Source organism: Dendrobates tinctorius, unplaced genomic scaffold (assembly GCF_039654945.1).
Source record: "Dendrobates tinctorius isolate UK_male_01 unplaced genomic scaffold, ASM3965494v1 ptg000232l, whole genome shotgun sequence".
In the NCBI taxonomy this organism is placed as follows: Eukaryota; Metazoa; Chordata; class Amphibia; order Anura; family Dendrobatidae; genus Dendrobates; species Dendrobates tinctorius.
Window position 1 is genome coordinate 13,331,675 of NW_027361899.1, and position 24,324 is coordinate 13,355,998.

Genomic DNA, 24,324 nt, shown 5'->3' on the forward strand with positions numbered 1-24,324 from the left:
TTCCACATCTGGCCACTGGGATTTTTGCCCATTCCTCAAGGCAAAACTGCTTTAGCTCCTTCACGTTAGATGTTTCCTATGGTGAACAGCAATCTTCAAGTCCAACCACAGATTCTTCATTGGATTAAGGTCTAGGCTTTGACTAGGCCACTCCAAAACATTTACATGTTTCCCATAAAACCATTCAAGTGCTGCTTTGTCAGTGTGCTTTGGGTCATTGTCTTGTTGAAAGGTGAACCTTTGTCCCAGTCTCAAATCACTGACAGACTGAAACAGGTTTTGCTAAAAAATATCCCTGTATTACACACCATTCATCTTCCCCTTGACTCTGACTATTTTCTCTGTCCCTGCTGCTGAAAAACTTCCTACCAGCATGATGCTGCCACCACCATGTTTCACTGTGGGGATGGTGTTCTTGGGGTGATGAGCTGTGTTGGTTTGGCGCCAGACATAGCGTTTACCTTGGTGGCCAAAAAGTTCAATTTTGATCTCACCTGACCACAGCACCTTCCTCCATACATTTGGGAAGCCTCCCACATGTCTTTTGGCAAACTCAAAACGAGCCTTACAATTTTTGTGTATAAGTAAACCACAATTGCTGACACCACGGGAATGGCGCCGCTTTGAGAGGTGAGTATAGACTTTATTATTTTATCTGGGCCGAACATTTAGTTTACAAAGGGGATGTCCTAGTAGTATGCAACCCTTTAAGTGCTCTCTGCCCACTACAATAATGCCAAACATGTGGCCTCTTACTGTGGTTTAGGCATACTGGAGCTCATAAGGAGAGGGAATTTGGGAGCGCAGAATTCACTGGATTTTATTTGAGAGGGTGGGAGACATGTCACTTTTCCAGAGACTTTTTTCTACCAGTAACGTGGGAACCCTCTATAGTTCCAGTGACAGATGACGAACCTGAGTGGGGGCTGGTTTTGTGCAGGATAAATTAGGGTTTTTATCGGTAACATTTTGGCGTATGTAATATTTTTTAATCGCTTCCAGTATAATGCTGGATTACATTCTTTTGTTCTACCCTGAGCACTTATATCGGGGTTTCTGTGTAAATCCCACAAAAATGAGATTCAGATGAAACCCCCAACAGAACCACCCACCATGAAGGCAGATGGAGAAACTTCATACTCCGTTTTGGTGTCTGCTCCGGTGGTATCCATCTTTTTAGGCGTGCACAGACCTGTAGTCGTCCACACTTGTACGCTAAAAAAACACCTAAAATGATGGGACACCGCTGAAACACAGACCAGTCCAAAGTGACTCCAACTGCCTCATAAGTGAGAGGTTCCGTCTGGGGTTTTGATTGAAACGGAAACTCCGACATTAGTGCTCAGCGGAAAGCTAGGATAATTGTGAACCATGCATTGTTCCAATTTTTGGGAGGTGGAATCAACAAATAGACAGCAGTACAAGAATAGTGTTTTTTATGTTTGCACGGTTCACTGTGGGGCATTTACAGTGTGTACGGAAAGTATTCAGACCCTTTACATTTTACACTCTTTGCATACATTTGGTAAATTCAAAAAAAGTTCATTTTTTTTCTCATTAATGTACACTCTGCACCCCATCTTGACTGAAACAACCTCCCCCCCCCCAGAAATGTAGAAATTTTTGCAAATTTAATTTTAAACTTCTGTGCCTCCCATCTTCTAGCGATGATGTCCTCCTTCTTACTTCTGCCATGGGAAAGGTCAGAGAGATCCGGCACCTGCGCACTGCAGTACTTTACTTTGCCCTCAATAGGGCAGATAAAGTACGCCTGCGCAGGAACCGCGGCAGAAGTAAGAAGGAGAACGTCATCGCTAGAAGATGGGAGGCGCCGGAACGGACCGCGACACCTACCGCACCGGACCACTCCCCCCATAAGTATAATATAACTCGTTTTTCTTATCTTTCAGGTTACATCGGGGGCTTATCTACAGCATTACAGAATGCTGTAGATAAGCCCCTGATGGCGGTGGCTGCAGCTTATAGGCCAAAAATGAGGTGACAGATTCCCTTTAAGTCACATGCTGTCCATTTCCTTGTGATCCTCCTTGAGATAGTTCTGCTCCTTCATTGGAGTCCAGCTGTGTTTAATTAAACTGATAGGTCTTGATTTGTAAAGGTGCACACCTGACTATATAAGACCTCACAGCTCACAGTGCATGTCAGACCAAATGAGAATCATGAGGTCAAAGGAACTGGCCAAGGAGCTCAGAGACTAAATTGTGGCAAGGACAGATCTGGCCAAGGTTACAAAAGAATTTCTGCAGTACTCAAGGTTCCTAAGAGCACAGTGGCCTCCATAATCCTTAAATGGAAGAAGTTTGAGACCAGCAGAAGTCTTCCTAGACCTGGCCGTGCAACCAAACTGAGCAATCGTGGGAGAAGAGCCTTGGTGAGAGAGGTAAAGAAGAACCCCAAGATCACTGTGGCTGAGTTCCACAGAGGCAGAGAGATGAGAGAAAGTTCCACAAAGTCAACTATCACTGCAGCCCTCCACCAGTCGGGACTTTATGACAGAGTGGCCTGACAGAAGCATCTCCTCAGTGCAAGACATATGAAAGCCCGCATAGAGTTTGCTAAAAAAACACATGAAGGACTCCCAGACTATAAGAAATAAGATTCTCTGGTCTGATGAGATGAAGATAGAACTTTTTGGTGATAATTCTAAGCGATATGTATGGAGAAAACCAGGCACTGCTCATCACCTGCCCAATACAATCCCAACAGTGAAACATGGTGGTGGCAGCATCATGCTATGGGGGTGTTTTTCAGTTGTTGGGACAGGACGACTGGTTGCAATTGAAGGAAACATGAATGCGGCCAAGTACAGAGACATCCTGGTTGAAAGCCTCTTCCAGAATACTCTGGACCTCAGACTTGGCTGAAGGTTCACTTTCCAACAAGGCAATGACCCTAAGCACACAGCTAAATAACAAAGAAGTGGCTTCAGAACAACTCTGTGACCATTCTTGACTGGCCCAGCCAGAGCCCTGACCTAAACCCAATTGAGCATCTCTGGAGAGACCTGAAAATGGCTGTCCACCAACGTTCACCATCCAACCTGACGGAACAGGAGAGGATCTGCAAGGAAGAATGGCAGAGGATGCCCAAATCCAGGGGTGAGAAACTTGTTGCATCATTCCCAAGAAGACTCATGGTTGTACTAGCTCAAAAGGTGCATCTACTCAATGCTGAGCAAAGGGTCTGAATACACAAGGAAATGGACAGCATGTGACTTAAATATGAGTGTTTGAGCAAAGGGTCTGAATACTTATGACCATGTGATATTTCAGTTTTTCTTTTTTAATAAATTGGCAAAAATGTCTACATTTCTGTTTTTCTTTTTCAGTCAAGTGTACATTAATGAGAAGAAAATTAACTTTTTTGAATTTACCAAATGGCTGCAATAAAACAAAGAGTAAAAAATTTAAAGGGGTCTGAATACTTTCTGTACCCACTGTAAGTGATAAGGCGGATTTATTCTTCGGGTCGGTGCGATTACAGTGATACCAGATTTATATCTATTTTTTTGTGTTTTGCTAATATCACACAGTAAAAATGCTTTTTTATAAAAAGTATTTTTTTCGTTGCCATATTCTGAGAGCTGTAACTTTTTTTTATCTTTTGGCAAACAGCTGTATGAGGGCTCATTTTTTGTGGGACGAGTTGCAGATGTTTTTGGTCCCATTTTGGGGCACATAATATGTTTTGATCGGTTTGTATTCAGATTTTTCAGACATAGAATGAACAAAACCCAGCAAATCAGTTATTTTTGTTTTTTATTTTTTGCTCCGTTCGCTGTGCAATAAAAGTGATAAGACCGATTTGTTTGTCGGGTCGGTATGATTACGGCGATAACAAATTTATATTGTTTTATTTATGTTTTGCTACTTTTACAGACTAAAAACAATATTTTACAAAAATGCATTTGTTTTTGCATCATCATATCCTGAGTGCTGTAACTTTTTTTATTTTTTTGCTGAATGAGCAATATTAGGGCTTGTTTCTCGTAGGATGGGTTGGTGTTAGAGGGTATAAGTAGAGGGTCAAGTAATCCAGACCCCCCCCTCGAGCACTTTTGTGTCCTCTGTCCCATACGGAGGGGATAATAAGTTGGTGAAGACCATTTTAAGCCAAAGACAAACAGGTCAAACCAAGTGAACAAGATCTAAAGTGAACAGAATATTTCTGATGCTATCTTATACTGTATATGAATCAAGGTCCCAATAGCCAGATATCTAATTTCGGGGTTTCCCTGAATGCTAGCCAGGAGGGCGAAGTGTTATATAGTCTGTCAGGGTTCCCTGTGGTTTGAATCAGCAAATACTCCATTCTATAAATATCATTGAGTTCTGCAACAAATTCAAAGTGAGAAGGGTATTTCTCTTGCTTCCAGAACCAGGGGATCAGATTCCGAGTAGCCGTGAGAAAGTGCCTGAGGAGATTCTTCTTAAACCTGGAAATCGACATATCACATAAAGATAAAAGTGCAAGTTCCACTGTAGGTTGAATTTGACATATTGATAGCCTGTTGTAGAGATCAAAAATCGACAACCACAACTTCTTTATAGGCGGGCAGTCCCACCATATGTGAACATATGTTCCTTTATCCTGTAAACATCTCCAACATGTGTCCGGAATCACCGGAAACATAGAATGTACCATAGAGGGACACCGGTACCACCTTGTTAAAATCTTATAGCTCCTCTCCTGTGATACCGAGTGTAACGACGTTCTAAATGTAAATAGAAGCACCCTGCCCCTCTCCTCTTGAGATAGGGATCTCCCCAAGTCATGCTTCCACTTTGAGAAAAATAATGGGAAGTCATGTGTCGGAGTCTGATTTTTTTGAAAAAGATTGTACAGCAAGGAAACCATGTGGGTCGGAGGGTCCCCCGTGACACAGAGCTCCTCGAAGGGAGTTAAAGGTCTCCTGATATCATTTTGTTTGGATATAGCAGTTATAAAACTTCTTAGTTGTTCATAAAAGAACCAGGCATCTGTGGGTGCTACTCCGCCCTGAAATATCTCATCTAATGACCTCATATCAGATCGATCCACGAAATCATAAACAATAGGACGTGAACTCCTACACTTATCTAGATAAAATTTCCTATTAAAACCAGCAGGGAAATTAGGGTTATCATAAATAGGAGTCAGTGGCCCAGGAGATGTTGAGGTCTGAAGAGCCCTGTGCCTCTGTTTAGTAAATAAGATCATGCTCCTGGTCAGGAACGGCAAGGTGGCTCCCCCCACCCCCCGTGGACCACAGTATAATTTGAGGATCACTACCATTAAAATCACTTTCCAAATTCACCCATTTCTTGCTATCCCTGCTATAATATAAATCTAGAATACAAGTTCCCAATGATGCACGGCTATAAGTTAGAAAGTCCGGTAGGCCAACTCCACCCATTCTTTTAGGACAACTTAATAGGTGGTATGATATTCGAGCCCATTTATGGGACCACACAAACCGGGAAATCGCTTTTTTAATGCGGGAAAAAAAGGAGGCAGGTAAATATATGGGGATCGTTTGGAAATAATAAAGAAGGCGTGGCAATAAGTCCATTTTAATTACATTGGCTCTACCAAACCATGATAACGGGAGTTTGTGCCATTTTTCTAGGTCCGATTCTGCTTTATGTAAGGCAGGCTTGAAATTGGTGTCATATAGCCTGGACACCCTAGGTGTTATTTTGATTCCCAAATAGGTGATGGAGTCAGAACACCATTTAAAGGGGAAGGAGGTGCACAACTTTTCCACCACGGAGGGTTGTAATGATATATTCAGAATCTCAGATTTATGTGAGTTAATTTTAAAATTACTTAATAGGCCAAATTCATGTAGCTCTGAAATAATGTTTGGTAAGCTTATTGTGGGGGAGGTGACATACAAGAGAACATCATCCGCGAAAAGTGCCAATTTGTGTTCTTCTGACCTCAATTTAACTCCTTTGATTGAGGGGTTATTTCGTATTGCGGTGGCAAGGTACTCCATTGTTAATATATATAGAAGGGGGGAGAGTGGACATCCCTGCCTCGTACTGTTCCTAATGGGGAATGCGTCTGAGAGAGCACCATTCACCTTAACTCGTGCGCTAGGACATGTATACAAAGCTGAGATCCTCTGGAGCATTACTCCTTTCAAGCCAATTCCTTGTAGAGCTTGAAACATGAAATCCCAGTGTACCCTGTCAAAGGCTTTCTCAGCATCAATCGAATCAATCGACAGGATACACATGGGGTCCCCCTCCCTCTCCGCCCTATCTATCAATGATATAGTCCGGATGGTATTGTCTCTCACCTCCCGCCCTGGAACACAGCCCACCTGATCTTGATTTATCATTTTCGGAAGAAGGGGTCCCAATCTTTTTGCGATAATTTTTGCGTAAATTTTAATATCTAGATTTATTAAGGATATTGGCCAGTAATTGTTACAGTAAGAAGGGTCTTTGCCTGGCTTAGGTAAGACCGTGATGTGAGCGGTCAAAGCCTGGGAAGGAAAGGATCCTCCCGAGGAAACAGAATTACACATTGTGAGGAGCATTGGGCTCAACAAGTCGGAGAATGACTTATAAAAACCAGCTGTATACCCATCCGGGCCAGGACTCTTTCCCTGTTTTAGTTCTTTAATTGTTTCAGACACCTCCTCCAATGTGAAATCTTTTTCTAAGTCTGTCAGTTTGTCCTCCGATATGGGAGGAATACTATTTTGTTGTAAGTACATGTTAATTTTATTGTGAAGTGACTGTACTGGTAGATCCCTATAGTGACCAGCTATATTATATAAAGTTTTATAATAGTCACTGAAGCCCACAAGAATATCCCCGGTACTGTGTACCTTCCTTCCCCCCCTTGTTTTGATAAAGGGTATTGTTGTGAGTTCATTTTTCCCTTCACCATTGAGGTCTGATGAACTCCCTCCTCTAGTGAAGGAAGGTAGTGAGACTGATTACCAAACACCTGGGCAGCTAGATGATGACTGGGTGGCTGGAATTGAGGACTGGATATAAGGCTGCCGACGCCCGTCTTCCTGGCTGGTGATTCTGTTATGATGAGTCACCGCAGGAGGAAAAAACAAAATACCAGCTAAGTCCAGAAAAACCAGAGAGGTTGGCAGCTATCGGATTGCAGACCCTTGAACCTATCCACAACAACTATCAGTAGCCGTGGGGGGTTCCTACGGTGCCCTAGACCCCTCGATCACAGCCGGAGAACTATATAGCCTAAAGACAGAAAGGGGAAGAACTAAACTGCCCCAGAGCAGACCCCAAAGCAATAGGCAGCCCCCAACATATAATGACGGTGAAGCAAGATGAAAACACTAACACAGATAGAAAGATAGGTTGAGCAAATGATGGGGCCCAAGCTAACTACATAGGACAGGATAGGAAAGCTGCTGTCTGCCATCCGCAAAAACCCTATAAAAATGAGCCAACCGACTGATAGGAAAAACAGGCCCTGAAGTCGCTAGGCTTCAAAAAGACTATATCAGCACTCAGGTATATTCTGAAGACAGAGCAAAATATCAACAGATCAGAGACAAAAATGGAATTCAGCTCACCCCCGGCCGGGGATGGCAGAACTCCCAAAAAACAAGGCAAAACAAGAACAAAACTGAAGAGTACAAAGCAGAGCAGAAAAACTTAGCTTTGAGATGCAGGAATCAGACTGGTCTCCAAGAATCCAGCAGGAAAATCACCAGCCAGGAAGACGGGCGTCGGCAGCCTTATATCCAGTCCTCAATTCCAGCCACCCAGTCATCATCTAGCTGCCCAGGTGTTTGGTAATTAGTCTCACTACCTTCCTTCACTAGAGGAGGGAGTTCATCAGACCTCAATGGTGAAGGGACAAATGAACTCACAACAGGGTATATAAGTGTTTAAGTCAAGCGGGTGTATAGCTCTGGCCAGTAACTTGCCACTTTTATTTCCAAGTTGATAGAAACGGTTCCTGAGCCGTTCCCTAAAGCATCGTGATTTCTGGTCCAGTAAAGCCAACATTTTTTGTCTGGCGATAGAGAGATGTGCAAATGTAGCGGGGTCTAGATCACGTTTATGTTTATTTTCTAGTTTGTAAATTTGATCTGATAGACTGGATAACTCCGCGATTCTCTCTTTTTTCAGTCGAGCACCATGTGAGATAAATACCCCCCTCACAACACTTTTTAAAGCTTCCCACTTGATAGGAGGGGATGTGGGATCTTCATCAATTATAAAATTGGATATTGATCATTCCACCTCTGATTTGCACAAGGCGTCTTGAAGTAAATTCTCATTCAGGCGCCATGAGAACCCCGATTTTGCATTTGAGTGTAATATGATGGAAAAAAATATTGGGGCATGATCTGACCATAGTATCGACCCCACTTCCGCTTCCACCAGCAGATCTAGCAAGTTGTGTGATATAAAAAAATAATCTATTCTACTGTAAATGTTGTGAGTTTGTGAGAAGAAGCTATAGTCTCTAGTGTCAGGGTGGAGGACCCTCCAAATGTCCACCAATCTCATGCTGCACATCTGTTTCTTAATTTGATTAACAGAGAATAAGGGGTATGATGTCCTACCTGAGGAGACTCCACCGCGGGGTTCATGGGGATGTTAAAGTCCCCCCCTAATATCACAGGAGAGGAGCCAGCGAAGTCCGCAAGGTGTCTCTTGCATTCTGCTCCAAATTTCCGCTGTCCTTGGTTAGGGAAATATACGTTAGCTATAACCAGTTTGCGGGTTGCGCATGATATTAACAAGAAGATATATCTGCCTTCCGGGTCTATTACAGAGTCTAGAACCTCAGGCATGAAAGTTTTATGAAAGGCTATTGAGACTCCTTTGGACTTAGAATATGGGTTAGAACTATGGTACCATTTGGGGTAATGTTTTGAAAAGCATTGTGGTATAGCACCAGTTTTAAAGTGGGTCTCTTGAAGCATTAAAACCGAGACCTTTTGCCTATTATTTGTGGTCAGGACCTGTCTCCTTTTCTCGGGTATGTTTAGCCCCTTAACATTAAAGGAGCAAAACTTAATTTTATCCATAATCTGATGGGAATCGTACGTCTCCAATTATTAGATATCCGCTCGAGGGAGGGGCCGTGACACCTATATAGAGATTGGGTAAAGTAAGGGGTTGGAAAGGGAACAAGAGGTAAGAAGTGAAGGATTTAGAGTGAAGAGAGTACGGGATAAGAAAAGAGGGAAAAGTAAGGAATACCTGAAGAGTCACATGGGAGTAAACACTCTAATTTTTATGCATCACTGATGCTGGTTCTGGTAGAACACTACCCAGATACCCCACCAGGAGAGAGACAGCCCAGAAAAGACCCGAGACTCCCTCCCCAGCCTAACAAATCTAGAAAAAATATTCAGTTATCGCTGAACATCTGCATATATCAAAAATATTCAAACAGATATGTCAAATCAAAGCAAAACAGAACACTTGTATATATATTCACGAGCGTGTATACATATTTTTATCCAGACGGTGTTTCTATTTGAGGAACACTCCAATTGTATTCAGGCTTGTCTCAACCCAGGACATGACAATTCCGGGAGAAGTCCTCAAGTCGGATTAGAGGAATCTCCTCTGCTGCTTCTCTTTTTGGACTGCTGAACCTTTAGCCATCTGAGTGGTGCCCGTGGAAGTGTTGGGCCCACAGGCCACTCTGGGAGATCTTTTTGATCGCTTTTTATTCACTTATTTTGTGAGTCAGTATAATGAAAAAGCAAATTTTTTGGCATGTTTTTTATTATTATTTTTTACAGTGTTTGCCATACGCAATGAATAACATGCCACTTTTATAGATCTGGTCGTTTCGGACACGATGATACCAATTGTATGTACTTTTTTTTGTTTTATCACAAATGCCGCGTTTTGAGTGGCGAAACAGCTTTTCCTGATTTGTTTGCGCTGTCTTTTTGTGTTTGTTTTACTTTTTTACATATTTTATTTTAGTTCTTTTTACTTACTCCCACTGTGGGACGGAGACGTATAATTTTTATTTTGATCACTGGTCTCCGATGGTTACAAATGGGGTCTTGTAACCAAATAAATACCGCTGTCACGATTAACAGTTGTATTTAAGGGGTTAGTCGACACTGATAGGCTCCAAAACCTGCCGAGGACGATACCGTAAAGGTGTCAGCTGTCATGCACAGCTGACACCCGGGGGTATTGTGGCTGCCAGTTGGCGCTATGCTCTTATTGTTGATCGCCATTTTAAAACAACGATGCTGGAATAAGACCCCTTATAAAGTCCGTTTTAAAGCGTATCAGCGGTCGTTAAGGGGTTAATGGTGTTGCAGCCTCTGTGGCCTTTTAGAAAAGGTAAAGTGTTGTAAGGTAGCGCTTGTTACTCAGGTTGGGGACACTCACTTGGCAGCCGATTAACCAGGTCCAGCACGGGTTTTTTATAAAACATCAACAGTCCATGCGGTTTATTAATCAGCATAAACCAGATACTGCAACAGGCTCTTCATGTTAACAGCATAACGTTCATTACAGAGCTCCGCTCTGTTAACCCTGTGGTCACACAGGTTATGCAATGTCCAGTACGCAGGCTCTTGCCTAAACACAGTTAGCTTACCCCGTGGCCGTCTTACCTCATAGCTGCTTCACACTCCAGACATTCATTCCCTCCCCTGGGAACTGTCAGACACATGCAGCCATTATACACAGCCTCCGCACGTGCTGTTCAGGAAGGCAGCCACATCTTCCATCAGTCGGCCTGCCGAGACCTTCCATATGGACCAATCAGGCCCAGGCATCCTCTCTTGTGACCTACTGTGCTCACCTCTTATGGTCCTTAGCCACGCCCACCGGATCACATGGCTATGACCTCATCGCAGGTCCTAACCCAGCCATACACAAACATGCTTAGTATGGGCGTTTAGCCACACGCCCATGGGTGGGTTTATAGGTGGCTGGTCCCACCCGTATCACCAGCCACCTGGAGGCTCTCCCTGACACTGTAACAAAACCTCAGCAGTACGTCTGCTGATTAGCACATGATCAAGTCTCCATCCCAGGGCCACCCCCTCTGGGATCTATAACGGTCATTTACCATCCTGGCATTCATCCTATATCCATTACCACCATGGATATGTCTGTGTGCATGACCCATACAGTGCCCCCTAGCTGTCACAGCGGTCACTGCACCACAGTGTATATACTGATACAATGTGATACTTAGATTGCACACGGGGATGTCCGATCACTAAGCATGGGACTTATGAAGGGAATTGCTTGCACCAGAAATTGTTAAGGGCTTCATAGCAAAAGGGGTGAATATATATGCACATGCCAATTTTTTTTATTTTTTTTTTTTAATTCATTTATTAAACCATAAACAAGTGTACAGCATACATACTGGTAGATAATGTTAAGCATAATATAAAATAAACACGTTTCACACGACATTAAAATGTACAGCAAAATGTAAATACCAGTTGCATACAAATAAAGCAAAACATAATGTGAATTAAGACACAATGGCCTTGTGTTATTATTCCAGAGATGAGACCTACCTGACTTCTAAACTGTACCTACATCTACAAGAACAGAAACTATTCCACAGCCTACTTCCACATTATTAGCTGTTTATTATGTGACATCTCCACTCTACAAAGTGAGGTGAGAGGAATTCCACCTTTCCCATATCTTTTCAAATTTACCTGGGCACCCTCTGTTCTGATATAACGTGCGCTCGTATGGAATAATCGAGTTCACCAAACTGATCCAGGACCCGAGAGAGGGAGATGAACTCCCCATCCATCGTAATGCCAATACCTTTCGTGCCATAAACAATGTCTCCCTTAGGAAAATCCCAACATATTGACCCCATGCCTCCTCATCCCATATTCCAAATAGACAGACCAGTGGCTCAAGGGGAACAGGAATTTGTACCAGAGATGTCAATAGTGATGTCACCTCCCTCCAATATTGTGCAACAATAGGACAACCCCAGATCATATGAATAAAGTCTGCATCTATTGAATGACATCTCAAACATTCCGATGATTGGTATCGGCCCATCTTAAAGAGCCGAGTTGGAGTCAAATATGATTGATTTATAATATATAATTGTATCATCCTGTTATTAACAGACGGAGATACCTTGATTGATGACTCTAGAATTTCTTCCCACTCCTCTCCCTGTGTATCTGGGATGAGCCTTTCCCACTTCTTCCTAACAGAGTCTATGGTGGATTCTGTTCCTACTGACAACATATATGTATATAGAGAAGAAATGAGACCCTGGGGGCCCTGTGATTTAAGGATCCCTATCAAGGGTAAAGATGAAATAGCGTTATCTATACCTGTACTTCTCATGTGCGATTGAAACGCTGACCTTAGCTGCAAATAACGAAAGAACTGAGACCTCGGGACACTGCGATTAACTTGTAGTTGTTCAAATGAGATCAAAGTTCCATGGTCATACAGATCACCTATCGTAGAGACACTATACTGAGCCCAAAACTCGGCGGATGGATGTTCAAGTAACGCCGGAAGGTAACCATTATTCCATAGGTGCATCTCAGCCACAATATCCTCAAATCCAACCACCCTCTTAATCTATTTTCATATTGATCGTGCCAGACGAAGCAGGGGCAGAAGTCGCGAGACATTTGTTTTCCTCATTTCCAAAAACGGGCAACTAGTTTGTGCGGCATGAAGTAAATGGTTTTCAGGATTAGGCAGGTTACCGCCGGGCATCCACGTGCTTATGGCTTTGGTCTGCCCAGACAAATAATACAGAAAGAAATCGGGTAACGCTGCCCCCCTTCCCTTTTTGGGCCTCTGCAAGGTGGCTAGCTTAAGTTTCGGCCTAGTTTTCCCCCATATAAAAGATGTGATCTGGGAATTCAAATTAGCGAAAAAGGATCTGGGCACCACTACAGCACTATGTTGAAGAAAGTAGCTAAGCTTGGGGAGTAATATCATTTTAATTAAATTAATACGTCCGGCCACAAACAGTGGAAGTTTACTCCAGATCGCAAATTTGACTTTAACCATCTCCCACAGCGGATATATATTAAGTTGCAAATCAAGTTTACTGTCTTTAGAAATATGGACACCCAGGTATTTAAAACTGGTTACAATGGGTAGCAGGGAGAGAGTCCCAAGTCGTGGCATTGGAGCATGGGAAAGAGGCATCAAAGCAGATTTCTCCCAATTTATATATAGGACAGAGTATTTACCGAATTTATTTATAATAGTGATTACTCTTGTTAGGGTTTTCCCCGGCTTTGTCCATAAATATCACCATATCGTCAGCATATAAGCCTATGGTATCTGTCCGACCCGCTATCTCTATACCAGCAACATCAGGGGAAGATCTTATACGAACTGCCAGTGCCTCAATAGCAAGAGCAAAAAGGGCCAGGGAAAGTGGACACCCCTGACGAGTTCCCCTATGTAGTGAAAATGGCTCAGATATAGAATTATTTACGATGACCCGAGCCTTAGGCTTCATGTACAAAATACTGACCCATTTTTGGAATCTATCACCGAATCCATACCTCTGCAAACATGCACGGAGAAAAGGCCATTCAAGAGAGTCAAAGGCCTTGACCGCATCCAGCGATGCCAATACCCACTAATTGTCCGGCATCAGGGAGCTACATTGGACCACTGACTGGACTCGTCTAATATTGATAGAGGTGTTCTTACCAGGCATAAAGCCAGTTTGGTCAGAGTGTACAAGATCTAATATGACTGAATTCAACCTTTTGGCCAAAATTTTTGTGAAAATCTTATAATCCACATTTACCAATGATATGGGTCGATAAGATCCACAATCTAAAGGGTCTTTCCCCTCCTTTTTAAGAACTATTATATTAGCCTCATAGAAGGATTCCGGCATGCATCCCAAATCCCACGAAACACCATCAACAAAAGGGGCGCCAGTATCTCCTGGTAATTACAACATGGAATCCATCTGGCCCAGGGGCCTTCCCAGAGGCCATATCCTTTATGGCATCCTCCACCTCCTCCAGAGTAAACTCAGCATCCATAAAGGCCCGCTGGGAAGGACTCAGTATGGGAAACTCTATATCTGACAAATAATTTAAACACCCCAGGTCATCCACATCAGTCTTAGAATTATACAATGAACTATAATAATCAGAAAAACATTTCAGTATTTCCTCCGTTGAAGAATCCAGAGTACCATCCAAGTTGCGGACCTGTAGAATCGTGTTAGTTGTATTATGCTGTTTCACCTGTGGTGTAGTGACCACTATGTCCGCTAGGGGGCGCTGTGTGGGTGTCCCAGGACGGGCCTACAGGCATATCCATTGTGGTAATGGGTATAGGATGCTGAATGACCGTTATGTATCCCAAGGTAGGTGGCCTTGTGATGGAAGCTTGAATATGTGTATTGATCAGCAGAAGTACTGCTGACGTTTCCTTTACAATGTGTCAGGGAAGTCTGTGTGTGGCTGTGTGTAATAGGACCTTTAGTGAGGTCATAGCCATGTGATCACCTGTGGGTGTGGTTATGGACCATATAAGGTACCTGAGGTCTGGTCACATAAGCGAGAGCGCATGGATCTGATTGGGCCATGTGGAAGGTCCCGGCAGGCCTAGGTGGAGGAAGGTGGGCTAACTTCCTGAAGACCACGTGCTGAGGCTGCTGACCCGGTGAGGCCTATGTATGCTGGCTGTATGTGAGGAGGGATAAGCCTCCTGTGCTGTGCTGAGGCCTGAAGTAATGGACATTTTTATATTCTTTTTTGCCTAAGCTAGAGGTTATTTCTTGGTGATATGCTGATTTATGGTTTATGACACAAATAAACCGCATGAACTTTAAAGGAACCTACCTCTTGACGGTTTCCCGCTGCACCTGAGCGAGTTGAATCCCTACACACCAAATAAGCCAAAAATTTACTAGCCTGATTCCCCATTTCAAAATAAGATTGTCTAGTAAAAAATAGTTTACGCTTAGTTTTAGTATCAATATATTGAGTATGTAACCTTTGAGCAGTCAACCACTCCACCCTATTACTATTAGTTCCATCAGATATATAGGCTTCCTCCGAATCTTTCAGACGTCGCTCCATCTCGCCATCCTCCTCCGATGTCACCCGTTTAATATAAGAGATCGTAGAGGACAAACAACCCTTCAGATAAGCTTTAAGAGTGTCCCAAAATATATTAACATTTCAGGGTTCAGGATGGGACGAGACGAAGCAATGTAACTGATCTATCGTTCTATCAGTTGATTTTATCAACTTCAGCCAAAAGGGGTTCAATTTCCATGTTATCCTATTGGTCGATGGGCCATATTTAAGTTTAAGAACAACCGGACTATGGTCTGAAATTCCCCTACTACCATGTTCAATATCATCTACCCATGTTTCCAGGCTGCTGGATCCAAAAATGTAGTCTATGCGAGACAGAGAGCGTTTAGTGGAGGAGTGGCAAGTATACTGCTTCGTCTCAGGATGGCGCATTCTCCATAGATCCAGCCACCCGCTTCCCGCCATAAATTGTGACAGCTGGGATGTAACGGGGGGATGTCTCGCTCTGCACTCCGTCGCCTAGTCTCAGTTTATCTAGATGATTATTCATAACCAAATTAAAATCTCCCATACAAATAACGTGAGTATCTGGGTAATTCAGGGCGAAACTCAATGCCTTCTGGATAATTGACATATTTGCTGGGGGAGGGTTGTAAATACACAGGATAACATATTTCTGAGAGTTAATTAGCGCATGTACAAACACAAACCGTCCCTCAGGATCTTTCCGGGCCTCCCTGGTCTCCCACCGATCATCTTTATGTATTAATAGTGAAACTCCCCTGGAATAGCTGGTGTGAAAAGCATGTATAAACCACTGTACCCATGGTTTTTGCACCCACCGAACCGTATCCCTGGTCAGGTGCGTCTCAACCAAAGCCACAATATGAGGGCGATATTGTCTAATTTGTGAGAACACCTTAATTTTCTTTCGAGGGGTTTTTATGCCCCTTACATTCCAGGTCATACAAATCAGCTCAGAACCCATTCCCGCCTATCTGGATATGTTGCATAGTGGTACCCAAACAGAGTGCAGAGATATCACCTAGCGAACAAAGTTGCCATCGGCTGCGGCATTTACCTAAATTCCTATAAAAACTAAAACCTTGAAAAGAGAAAACACTAAACAAGAACTTAGTGATGTTGGAGCACAGTCTCACGCCCCTTCAAAAAATAAGGAAGGGGATACCATCACTGAACACAGCGTCCGGTGTTGTTGGTAACTGGATACTCGCCGAAAAAGCTCCAATTAGACCTGTAACTGAGAGGATCCAAATTAACAGCCGTTACATTAGGAATCCTTCGCAGGGGACCCCCCATGGGACCGCAGCCATTCAGCCGCCTCCGCCAGATCCGTGAAAAATACGGAGGTACCTCCGTGAACAACCCGGAGCTGGGCCGGGTATATCATCAAGTACACAATGTTTCTGTCCCTGAGCCGTTTCTTGACCTCGATGAATTGTGCCCGCTGCTTCTGCAGTTCCATGGAAAAGTCCGGAAAGATGGAGATGACATCATTATTAAACTTGATGAGACTTTTTAGTCGTGCAAGACACAGAATGGTGTCTCTGTCCTTACAATTGAGCAGACGCGCCAGAAAGGCTGAGGCGGAGCCCCCGGAGGCAGGGATTTTGTAGGGACCCTATGGGCTCTTTCAATAGCGAACATTGAGGAGAATTTATCTCCCAGGGATGTCTTATGCCAGTCCTCCAGAAACTGCTCAGGATGTTGACCCTCCGAGCACTCAGGCAGACCAATAATGCGGATATTATTCCGACGCATTCTATTTTCCAAGTCATCCGCTTTTTGCTTCCAAGCATTCATGGAGCCCGCCACCTTCGTCAATTTAGCCTCCATAGGTGTAACGGTATCCTCCACCCTGGACACCCTCGTCTCCACCTCCGTAATACGTCCCTTCATGGTCTGTATATCGTGACGAAGTCTCCCCACCTCCGTGTAGACATCCTCGATCTTCTCCGTCAGGGATGTCCTGGTCAGAGAGAGAGCCTGCATCAACTGCTCAGACGCCTGTTTAAGGGTCAACTCCTCCTGCTCCGTCTCCTCCTCACCCCCCGGAATGGCGATTTGTTGAACTTGAGAGGAGGTATTCCTAAGGGGTCGTGCACTTTCGGAGGGATCGGGTCTTACAAACTCTTTTTTAGTTTTTCTGCCGCTCCTGGCCCCTTAAATCGACTCATGACTGATTACAATATGATCCGGTGAGACAGCCAGAAATGCGTGCCTCGGACAATTCCCTCCGCAGAGGGCAATTACAGCAGGGTTATTAATAGACGTTTATAGCTCCAGCACAGGCCACAGATGGGAGCCTACATACAATTGTGAGCACTATTCAGGAGAGTCTCTTGCGGCCAGGGGAGGGAGAGGAAGCCCTACAGAGACAGCAGCAGTGGGGGAGGGAGCTCAGAGCCTCCCTCAGTAATGGCACCAGCCGACGCAGTGAGGGGTTAACCGAGGGGGAAACACGCAGGGCCCAATTTTTCAGGGCACTCACCGCGTGTCCCCTCTATCGGTCTGCCAGTATCTTCACTGCCCGCGGTGCAGTGGTGTGGATCAGCGCCGCAGCTCTCAGCAGCAGAGCCGCGCGCCCAAGATGGCCGCCGCCTCGTGGAGGAACAGGGTCAGCCACCTGCTCCGGTCTCCTCAGCCGCCCGCCCGCAGAAACCACCTCACGTCCTCTTGCGGGGAACCAGGGGGGTCCCACCGTCCAGGGGGTCCAGATCGCCACCAGTAAGTTACTTAAAAAGGGGTCCAGATGCCAGGATTTTTTCCAGGATTCTGAGGAGCTCTCACAGCAGCGTCCTCTCCTGCACGCTACATAGCCACGCCCCCCCGCACATGCCAATTTTTAATTATATGATCTCAATAATTTTATTTATGCCACCACTTCATCAACTTAGACTATTTAGCGCTGATGCATCACACACAAATCGGATTACAAAACTATTTACACACCGTTTGTGATGTAACAAAATAGGTAAAAGGTCAAAGTGGGTGGATACTTTCACGAGCCACGGTAACCGAAGATTTTGACATTTGACATAAGATATCTTATAAACTTCAACTTAGACTTTGAAAAGGGAACAATTCAGTCCGAAACTTCTACAGCACTTGTGCTTTCTTACAGTTTAGCATCTTTATGTAGCTCGAAATTTGTGATTGAGTTTCATCTTGCCAGTATAGTTTACAGACTGTTCTTTACAGATATCTAGCAAATACAATGGAAGAAGATTACGAAGAAGCCAAATATGAAATATTTCCATGGGCCTTAGGAAAGAATTGGCGCAAGCTCTTCAGAGGCTTTCTGGCATCAAAAGATCATCTATGGTCTAGAATAAACTACAGGGCAGCTGTGAGCAAACGCTGTTGTGATGAGGTCAGTAACTACTCTACTAAACCTTCTATAAGACTGATCACAGCACAAATGTGCACTACTATGTGTGACTGCACCAGCAGAATAGTGAGCTCAGCTCTGGAGTATAATACAGGATGTAACCAAGGGTCAGTACAGGATCAGTAATGTAATGTACAGTGGGGCAAAAAAGTATTTAGTCAGTCAGCAATAGTGCAAGTTCCACCACTTAAAAAGATGAGAGGCGTCTGTAATTTACATCATAGGTAGACCTCAACTATGGGAGACAAACTGAGAAAAAAAAATCCAGAAAATCACATTGTCTGTTTTTTTTTTCATTTTATTTGCATATTATGGTGGAAAATAAGTATTTGGTCAGAAACAAAATTTCATCTCAATACTTTGTGATATATCCTTTGTTGGCAATGACAGAGGTCAAACGTTTTCTGTAAGTCTTCACAAGGTTGCCACACACTGTTGTTGGTATGTTGGCTCATTCCTCCATGCAGATCTCCTCTAGAGCAGTGATGTTTTTGGCTTTTCGCTTGGCAACACGGACTTTCAACTCCCTCCAAAGGTTTTCTATAGGGTTGAGATCTGGAGACTAGCTAGGCCACTCCAGGACCTTGAAATGCTTCTTACAAAGCCACTCCTTCGTTGCCCTGGCGGTGTGCTTTGGATCATTGTCATGTTGAAAGACCCAGCCACGTTTCATATTCAATGCCCTTGCTGATGGAAGGAGGTTTGCACTCAAAATCTCACGATACATGGCCCCATTCATTCTTTCATGTACCCGGATCAGTCGTCCTGGCCCCTTTGCAGAGAAACAGCCCCAAAGCATGATGTTTCCACCACCATGCTTTACAGTAGGTATGGTGTTTGATGGATGCAACTCAGTATACTTTTTCCTCCAAACACGACAAGTTGTGTTTCTACCAAACAGTTCCAGTTTGGTTTCATCAGACCATAGGACATTCTCCCAAAACTCCTCTGGATCATCCAAATGCTCTCTAGCAAACTTCAGACGGGCCCGGACATGTACAGGCTTAAGCAGTGGGACACGTCTGGCACTGCAGGATCTGAGTCCATGGTGGCGTAGTGTGTTACTTATGGTAGGCCTTGTTACATTGGTCCCAGCTCTCTGCAGTTCATTCACTAGGTCCCCCCGCGTGGTTCTGGGATTTTTGCTCACCGTTCTTGTGATCATTCTGACCCCACGGGGTGGGATTTTGCGTGGAGCACCAGATCGAGGGAGATTATCAGTGGTCTTGTATGTCTTCCATTTTCTAATTATTGCTCCCACAGTTGATTTCTTCACTCCAAGCTGGTTGGCTATTGCAGATTCAGTCTTCCCAGCCTGGTGCAGGGCTACAATTTTGTTTCTGGTGTCCTTTGACAGCTCTTTGGTCTTCACCATAGTGGAGTTTGGAGTCAGACTGTTTGAGGGTGTGCACAGGTGTCTTTTTATACTGATAACAAGTTTAAACAGGTGCCATTACTACAGGTAATGAGTGGAGGAAAGAGGAGACTCTTAAAGAAGAAGTTACAGGTCTGTGAGAGCCAGAAATCTTGATTGCTTGTTTCTGACCAAATACTTATTTTCCACCATAATATGCAAATAAAATGAAAAAAAAAACAGACAATGTGATTTTCTGGATTTTTTTTTCTCAGTTTGTCTCCCATAGTTGAGGTCTACCTATGATGTAAATTACAGACGCCTCTCATCTTTTTAAGTGGTGGAACTTGCACTATTGCTGACTGACTAAATACTTTTTTGCCCCACTGTATGTACACAGTGACTGCACCAGCAGAATAGTGAGTGCAGCTCTAGAGTATAATACAGGATGTAACTCAGGATCAGTAATGTAATATACAGTATGTACACAGTGACTGCACCAGCAGAATAGTGAGTGCAGCTCTGGAGTATATTACAGGATTCAAATCAGAATCCGTACAGGATCAGTAATATAATGTATGTACACAGTGACTGCACCAGTAGAATAGTGAGTGCAGCTCTGGAGTATAATACAGGATGGAGTATAATACAGGATGTAACTAAGGATCAGTACAGGATCAGTAATGTAATGTACAGTATGTACACAGTGACTGCACCAGCAGAACAGTGAGTACAACTCTGGGGTATAATACAGGAGGTAACTTACGATCAGTAATGTATGTATACTTTGGTGTAACTCATCCATCTACGCTGACGTTCCATATATATATTTTTTTAAAGTAGTAGTGGATCCAATTAAAGGAAATTAGCAAATCAGAAACGTTATGTTTAGAAAGTAGTGAAATTAATTTAGAGGGAAACTGTCTCCCCCCGCAGGCGTTTTTAAGTAAAAGAGCCACCTTGTGCAGCACTAATGCTGCATTCTGTCAAGGTGTCTCTGTTACTTAGCTTCCATTCCACCGCTGAAATAATCGTTTATAAAATTGTTCAAAAATACCTGAAATTTGACAGGGGGGCAGGTCTTTCCCCCTCTGACAGACGACTCGCATCCATCAGTCATTTCGTCTTTGGTGCCGCCTCCTAAGTTTTCTTTTGAAATGCTGGCGCCTGAGCTGTACTATAGTTTAGTGGACATGCGCAGTTAGCGCTGCCCGACCTGCCCGTGTTGTCAGATGACATCTCGGCCTTCATATCGCGCGGCCAGAGAGATCCCGCCCCGCAGTCGCTTATGATTTATTCACACTGCGGGGCTGGGAATCTTGGGCATGCGCAGTAGTTATCTGCGTCTCTCATCAAACGATTATTTCAGCGGTGGAACGGAAGCTAAGTGACTGAGACTCTTTTACTTAAAAACGCCTGGAGGGGGTGACAGGTTCCCTTTAATTCTCTTTAAAGCATAGGGTGAAGTCTGTAGCTAATCCACAGAAAAATACATAGTGTATGTTGTGAGTAAATTGGGCTTTAGACTTTGCTCTCGAAATATTGCAGACCATATGTTGTCTTGCTTCTTGTAGCAAGGACCATAATATTGCTGTATTTTATCATCTGTATTAAGACCCCAAATCGCGGCCTAATGGCAAGTGTAATGGTCTGGAAGTAACAGCTGCATATCATAGAATCATAGAATCGTAGAGTTGGAAGGGACCTCCTGGGCCATCTGGTCCAACCCCCTTCTCAAAGCAGGATTCGCTAAATCATCCCAGTCAGATGTCTGTCCAGCCTCTGTTTGAAGACTTCCATTGAAGGAGAACTCACCACTTCTCGTGGCAGCCTGTTCCACTCATTGATCACTCTAACTGTCAAAAAAGTTTTTTCTAATATCTAATCTGTATCTCCTCCCATTCAGTTTCATCCCATTGCTTCTAGTCTTTCCTTGTGCAAATGAGAATAAAGATGATCCTTCTACAATGTGACAGCCCTTTAGATATTTGTAGACAGCTATTAAGTCTCCTCTCAGTCTTCTCTTTTGCAAACTAAACATTGCCAAATCCTGCAACCTTTCCTGATAAGACAGGGTTTGCAGACCGGTCACCATTCTGGTCGCTCTTTTCTGAACTTGCTCCAGTTTGTTGATATATCCGTGTTTATACCGTAACTATACATCCTTATGATACTATGAATTCAGACCATTGCACTGTATTTGGTCCTGTAAAAATTATTCCGATGTTACCGTTTGATTCACAGTTTCAAACTATGTTGTACTGTAGAATAAACAGTGCTTTACTTGCAGGTCATGGCAATCGCACCCACACACAACATTTGGCAGCGTGAACGATCTCAACACCACAGCGGAGCGCTGAGAGCTTACAGTGATGATGAGGTCAGAATCCCTCGTGGCCCCTGTGCAACACCACAGGACTGTTCCCTCTGTGGTAAGAAAGGACAGCTCATCCGTGTGGGATTATGTGACTCTCCATCGTCATCCTCTTCATCGTTTTTATCCGATACAACATTGTCAGTGGATGAGCGAGGAGCACAACACAATATTCTGGACTCTCCAGGAGACAAAATGTTGATCGATCCTCCACAGGATTATCATTACCACCAAGGTATGTTTCTGTAAAACCGTGTAAGACTTCAGCTTCTATATTTTATGATTTTAGAAATGAGCAAAAAAAGTGCAGTACCTAGGACCAAGCTCTGGTCTTGTCCTCTGAGAAAAGAAAAGGGTTCCAGCTCACTGCTTCTGCATCTTGGTAATGCCTGGAGCACGGACCCACTGTGTCAGGGTGTGGGAAATCCAAATGAAGAAGAATGTCCAGCTCAACAGCGTAGTGAAAAGCGGAGTTTTTTATTCACTACAAACACATTCCATAGAGAGGATAAAACATCAGCATGACATCTTACACATGGTCGGATCGACGCATTTCTGGAGACCAAGCTCCCTTAATCATGATGAACCTCCTCTGACCCTGCTGGACATCATTTCTGTGGCCAGTCTCCTCTGCCCCGGAAGCTTTGTGCTTTCTAGACCTTGGGCAATGTCATAAAGTCACAGGGCATAGGAAGCGATAAAGGAGCTCAGGTGTATTGTTGGGGATAAAAAGCCACAGATGCCCAAGACATCGCACGGCTTAGATGGCGACAAAGGGGCCTGTGATGTTGCACGGCCTAGGAAGCGACAGACGCCCATGAGAGGTCGGACTAGGGCTGTCGGCCTTAGAAGTGAAGCCGAGCTGCAATAGAAAAATGGAGCAGAGATTGGAACTGGGCACACAAGTCTTTTTTCTCATCTTTATTAGTGAGCCAAGAAACAAGAAAACATCCTTTGCAGTTCCATTCTTGTTGGACAGATTACCGGTAGTTTTCAAAATTAAACATGTTGCCCAACCCCATGGAAGTTTCAACAGACAGGTTATGATAGTCTCAAGTAACAAAAACTAGTAATACTTTATAAATAAACCTACTGTTCCTGTGCGATCTCTTTCCTGGTTTCCCCGATGGGGTCTCATTACATGGCCACAGCATTGTTGCTTTGCTATGACTTGTGACCACTGGTGCCATTTACGAGGGGCGTCTGAAAACTTCAAGGCCCACCCATGAAATCTTTTTTGCATGGTCTTGTTTTGCAGTGCAATATGTTATTTAGTTAGTTGAATGGTCTCATGAGCAATCTGGATTTATTTAGATTTTTTTTCGTTTCCGTTACAGCATTTTAAAGTTGGGTCGCAAGGCTGAAATATGGAAATGGAGAAGTTGGCAAAGTTCACACATCCGCTGTTGCAATGGCTGCAATTCCACCTTCCACCAAGGTGCTTTTTCATCTGTGGGAATAGGTGATAGTCTGAGGGAGCCAAATCAGGGGAATAGGGTGGGTGCTGAAGCAGCTGAAAACCACAGGAGTGAATTGCAGCAGCTGATGTGTGAACTTTGCTAACTTCTCCATTTCCATATTTCAGCCTTGCGACCCAACTTTAAAATGCTGTAACGGAAACAAAAAAAATCAAAATAAATCCAGATTGCTCATGAGACCATTCAACTAACTATATAACATATTGCATTGCAAAACAAGACCATGCAAAAAAGATTTCATGGGTGGGCCTCGAAGTTTTCAGGCGCCCCTTGTACTAGCCACAGCGGTGACTGCAGACAGTGATTGGCAGCAGTAGTCACTTGTCAACACGTTATATTATTACCTTATTACAGGTAAACAAAGACTAGCGGGGGACCAGGGATGTGTCTGCATAGAAGCAGCAGGAGATTCATTGCTTTATACACTTGGAAGCGGCTTACAAAAAAAAATGTATAAGAACGGTCAAAAAGGTGTCATGGCTTCAGCATTTATTATTATTATTATTTATTAACAAGACACAGCCTCTTATTTCTTTATCGCTTCAGTAGGGGACACAGGTAACCATGTTGTATGTTGCTGCTGCTGCTGCTAGGAGGCTGACACTAGGCAAAAAAGGAAAAATAGCTCCTCCTCATCAGTATACACCCACAGACAGGCACAAAGTACCTCAGGTTAAGCTTAGT

At 43.8% G+C, this 24,324-nt stretch overlaps 1 protein-coding gene across 1 annotated transcript in view; it reads left to right on the plus strand.

Annotated features, from left to right (window-relative positions):
• The window catches only part of SPDYA (speedy/RINGO cell cycle regulator family member A), a 65,036-nt gene that overhangs the window by 30,501 nt on the left and 10,211 nt on the right, over positions 1–24,324 (plus strand). Inside the window, exons 5-6 of the mRNA XM_073556344.1 lie at positions 18,245–18,416; positions 22,079–22,397. Coding sequence (XP_073412445.1) covers positions 18,245–18,416; positions 22,079–22,397 — 491 coding nt within the window. The remainder of the gene's footprint in view (positions 1–18,244; positions 18,417–22,078; positions 22,398–24,324) is intronic.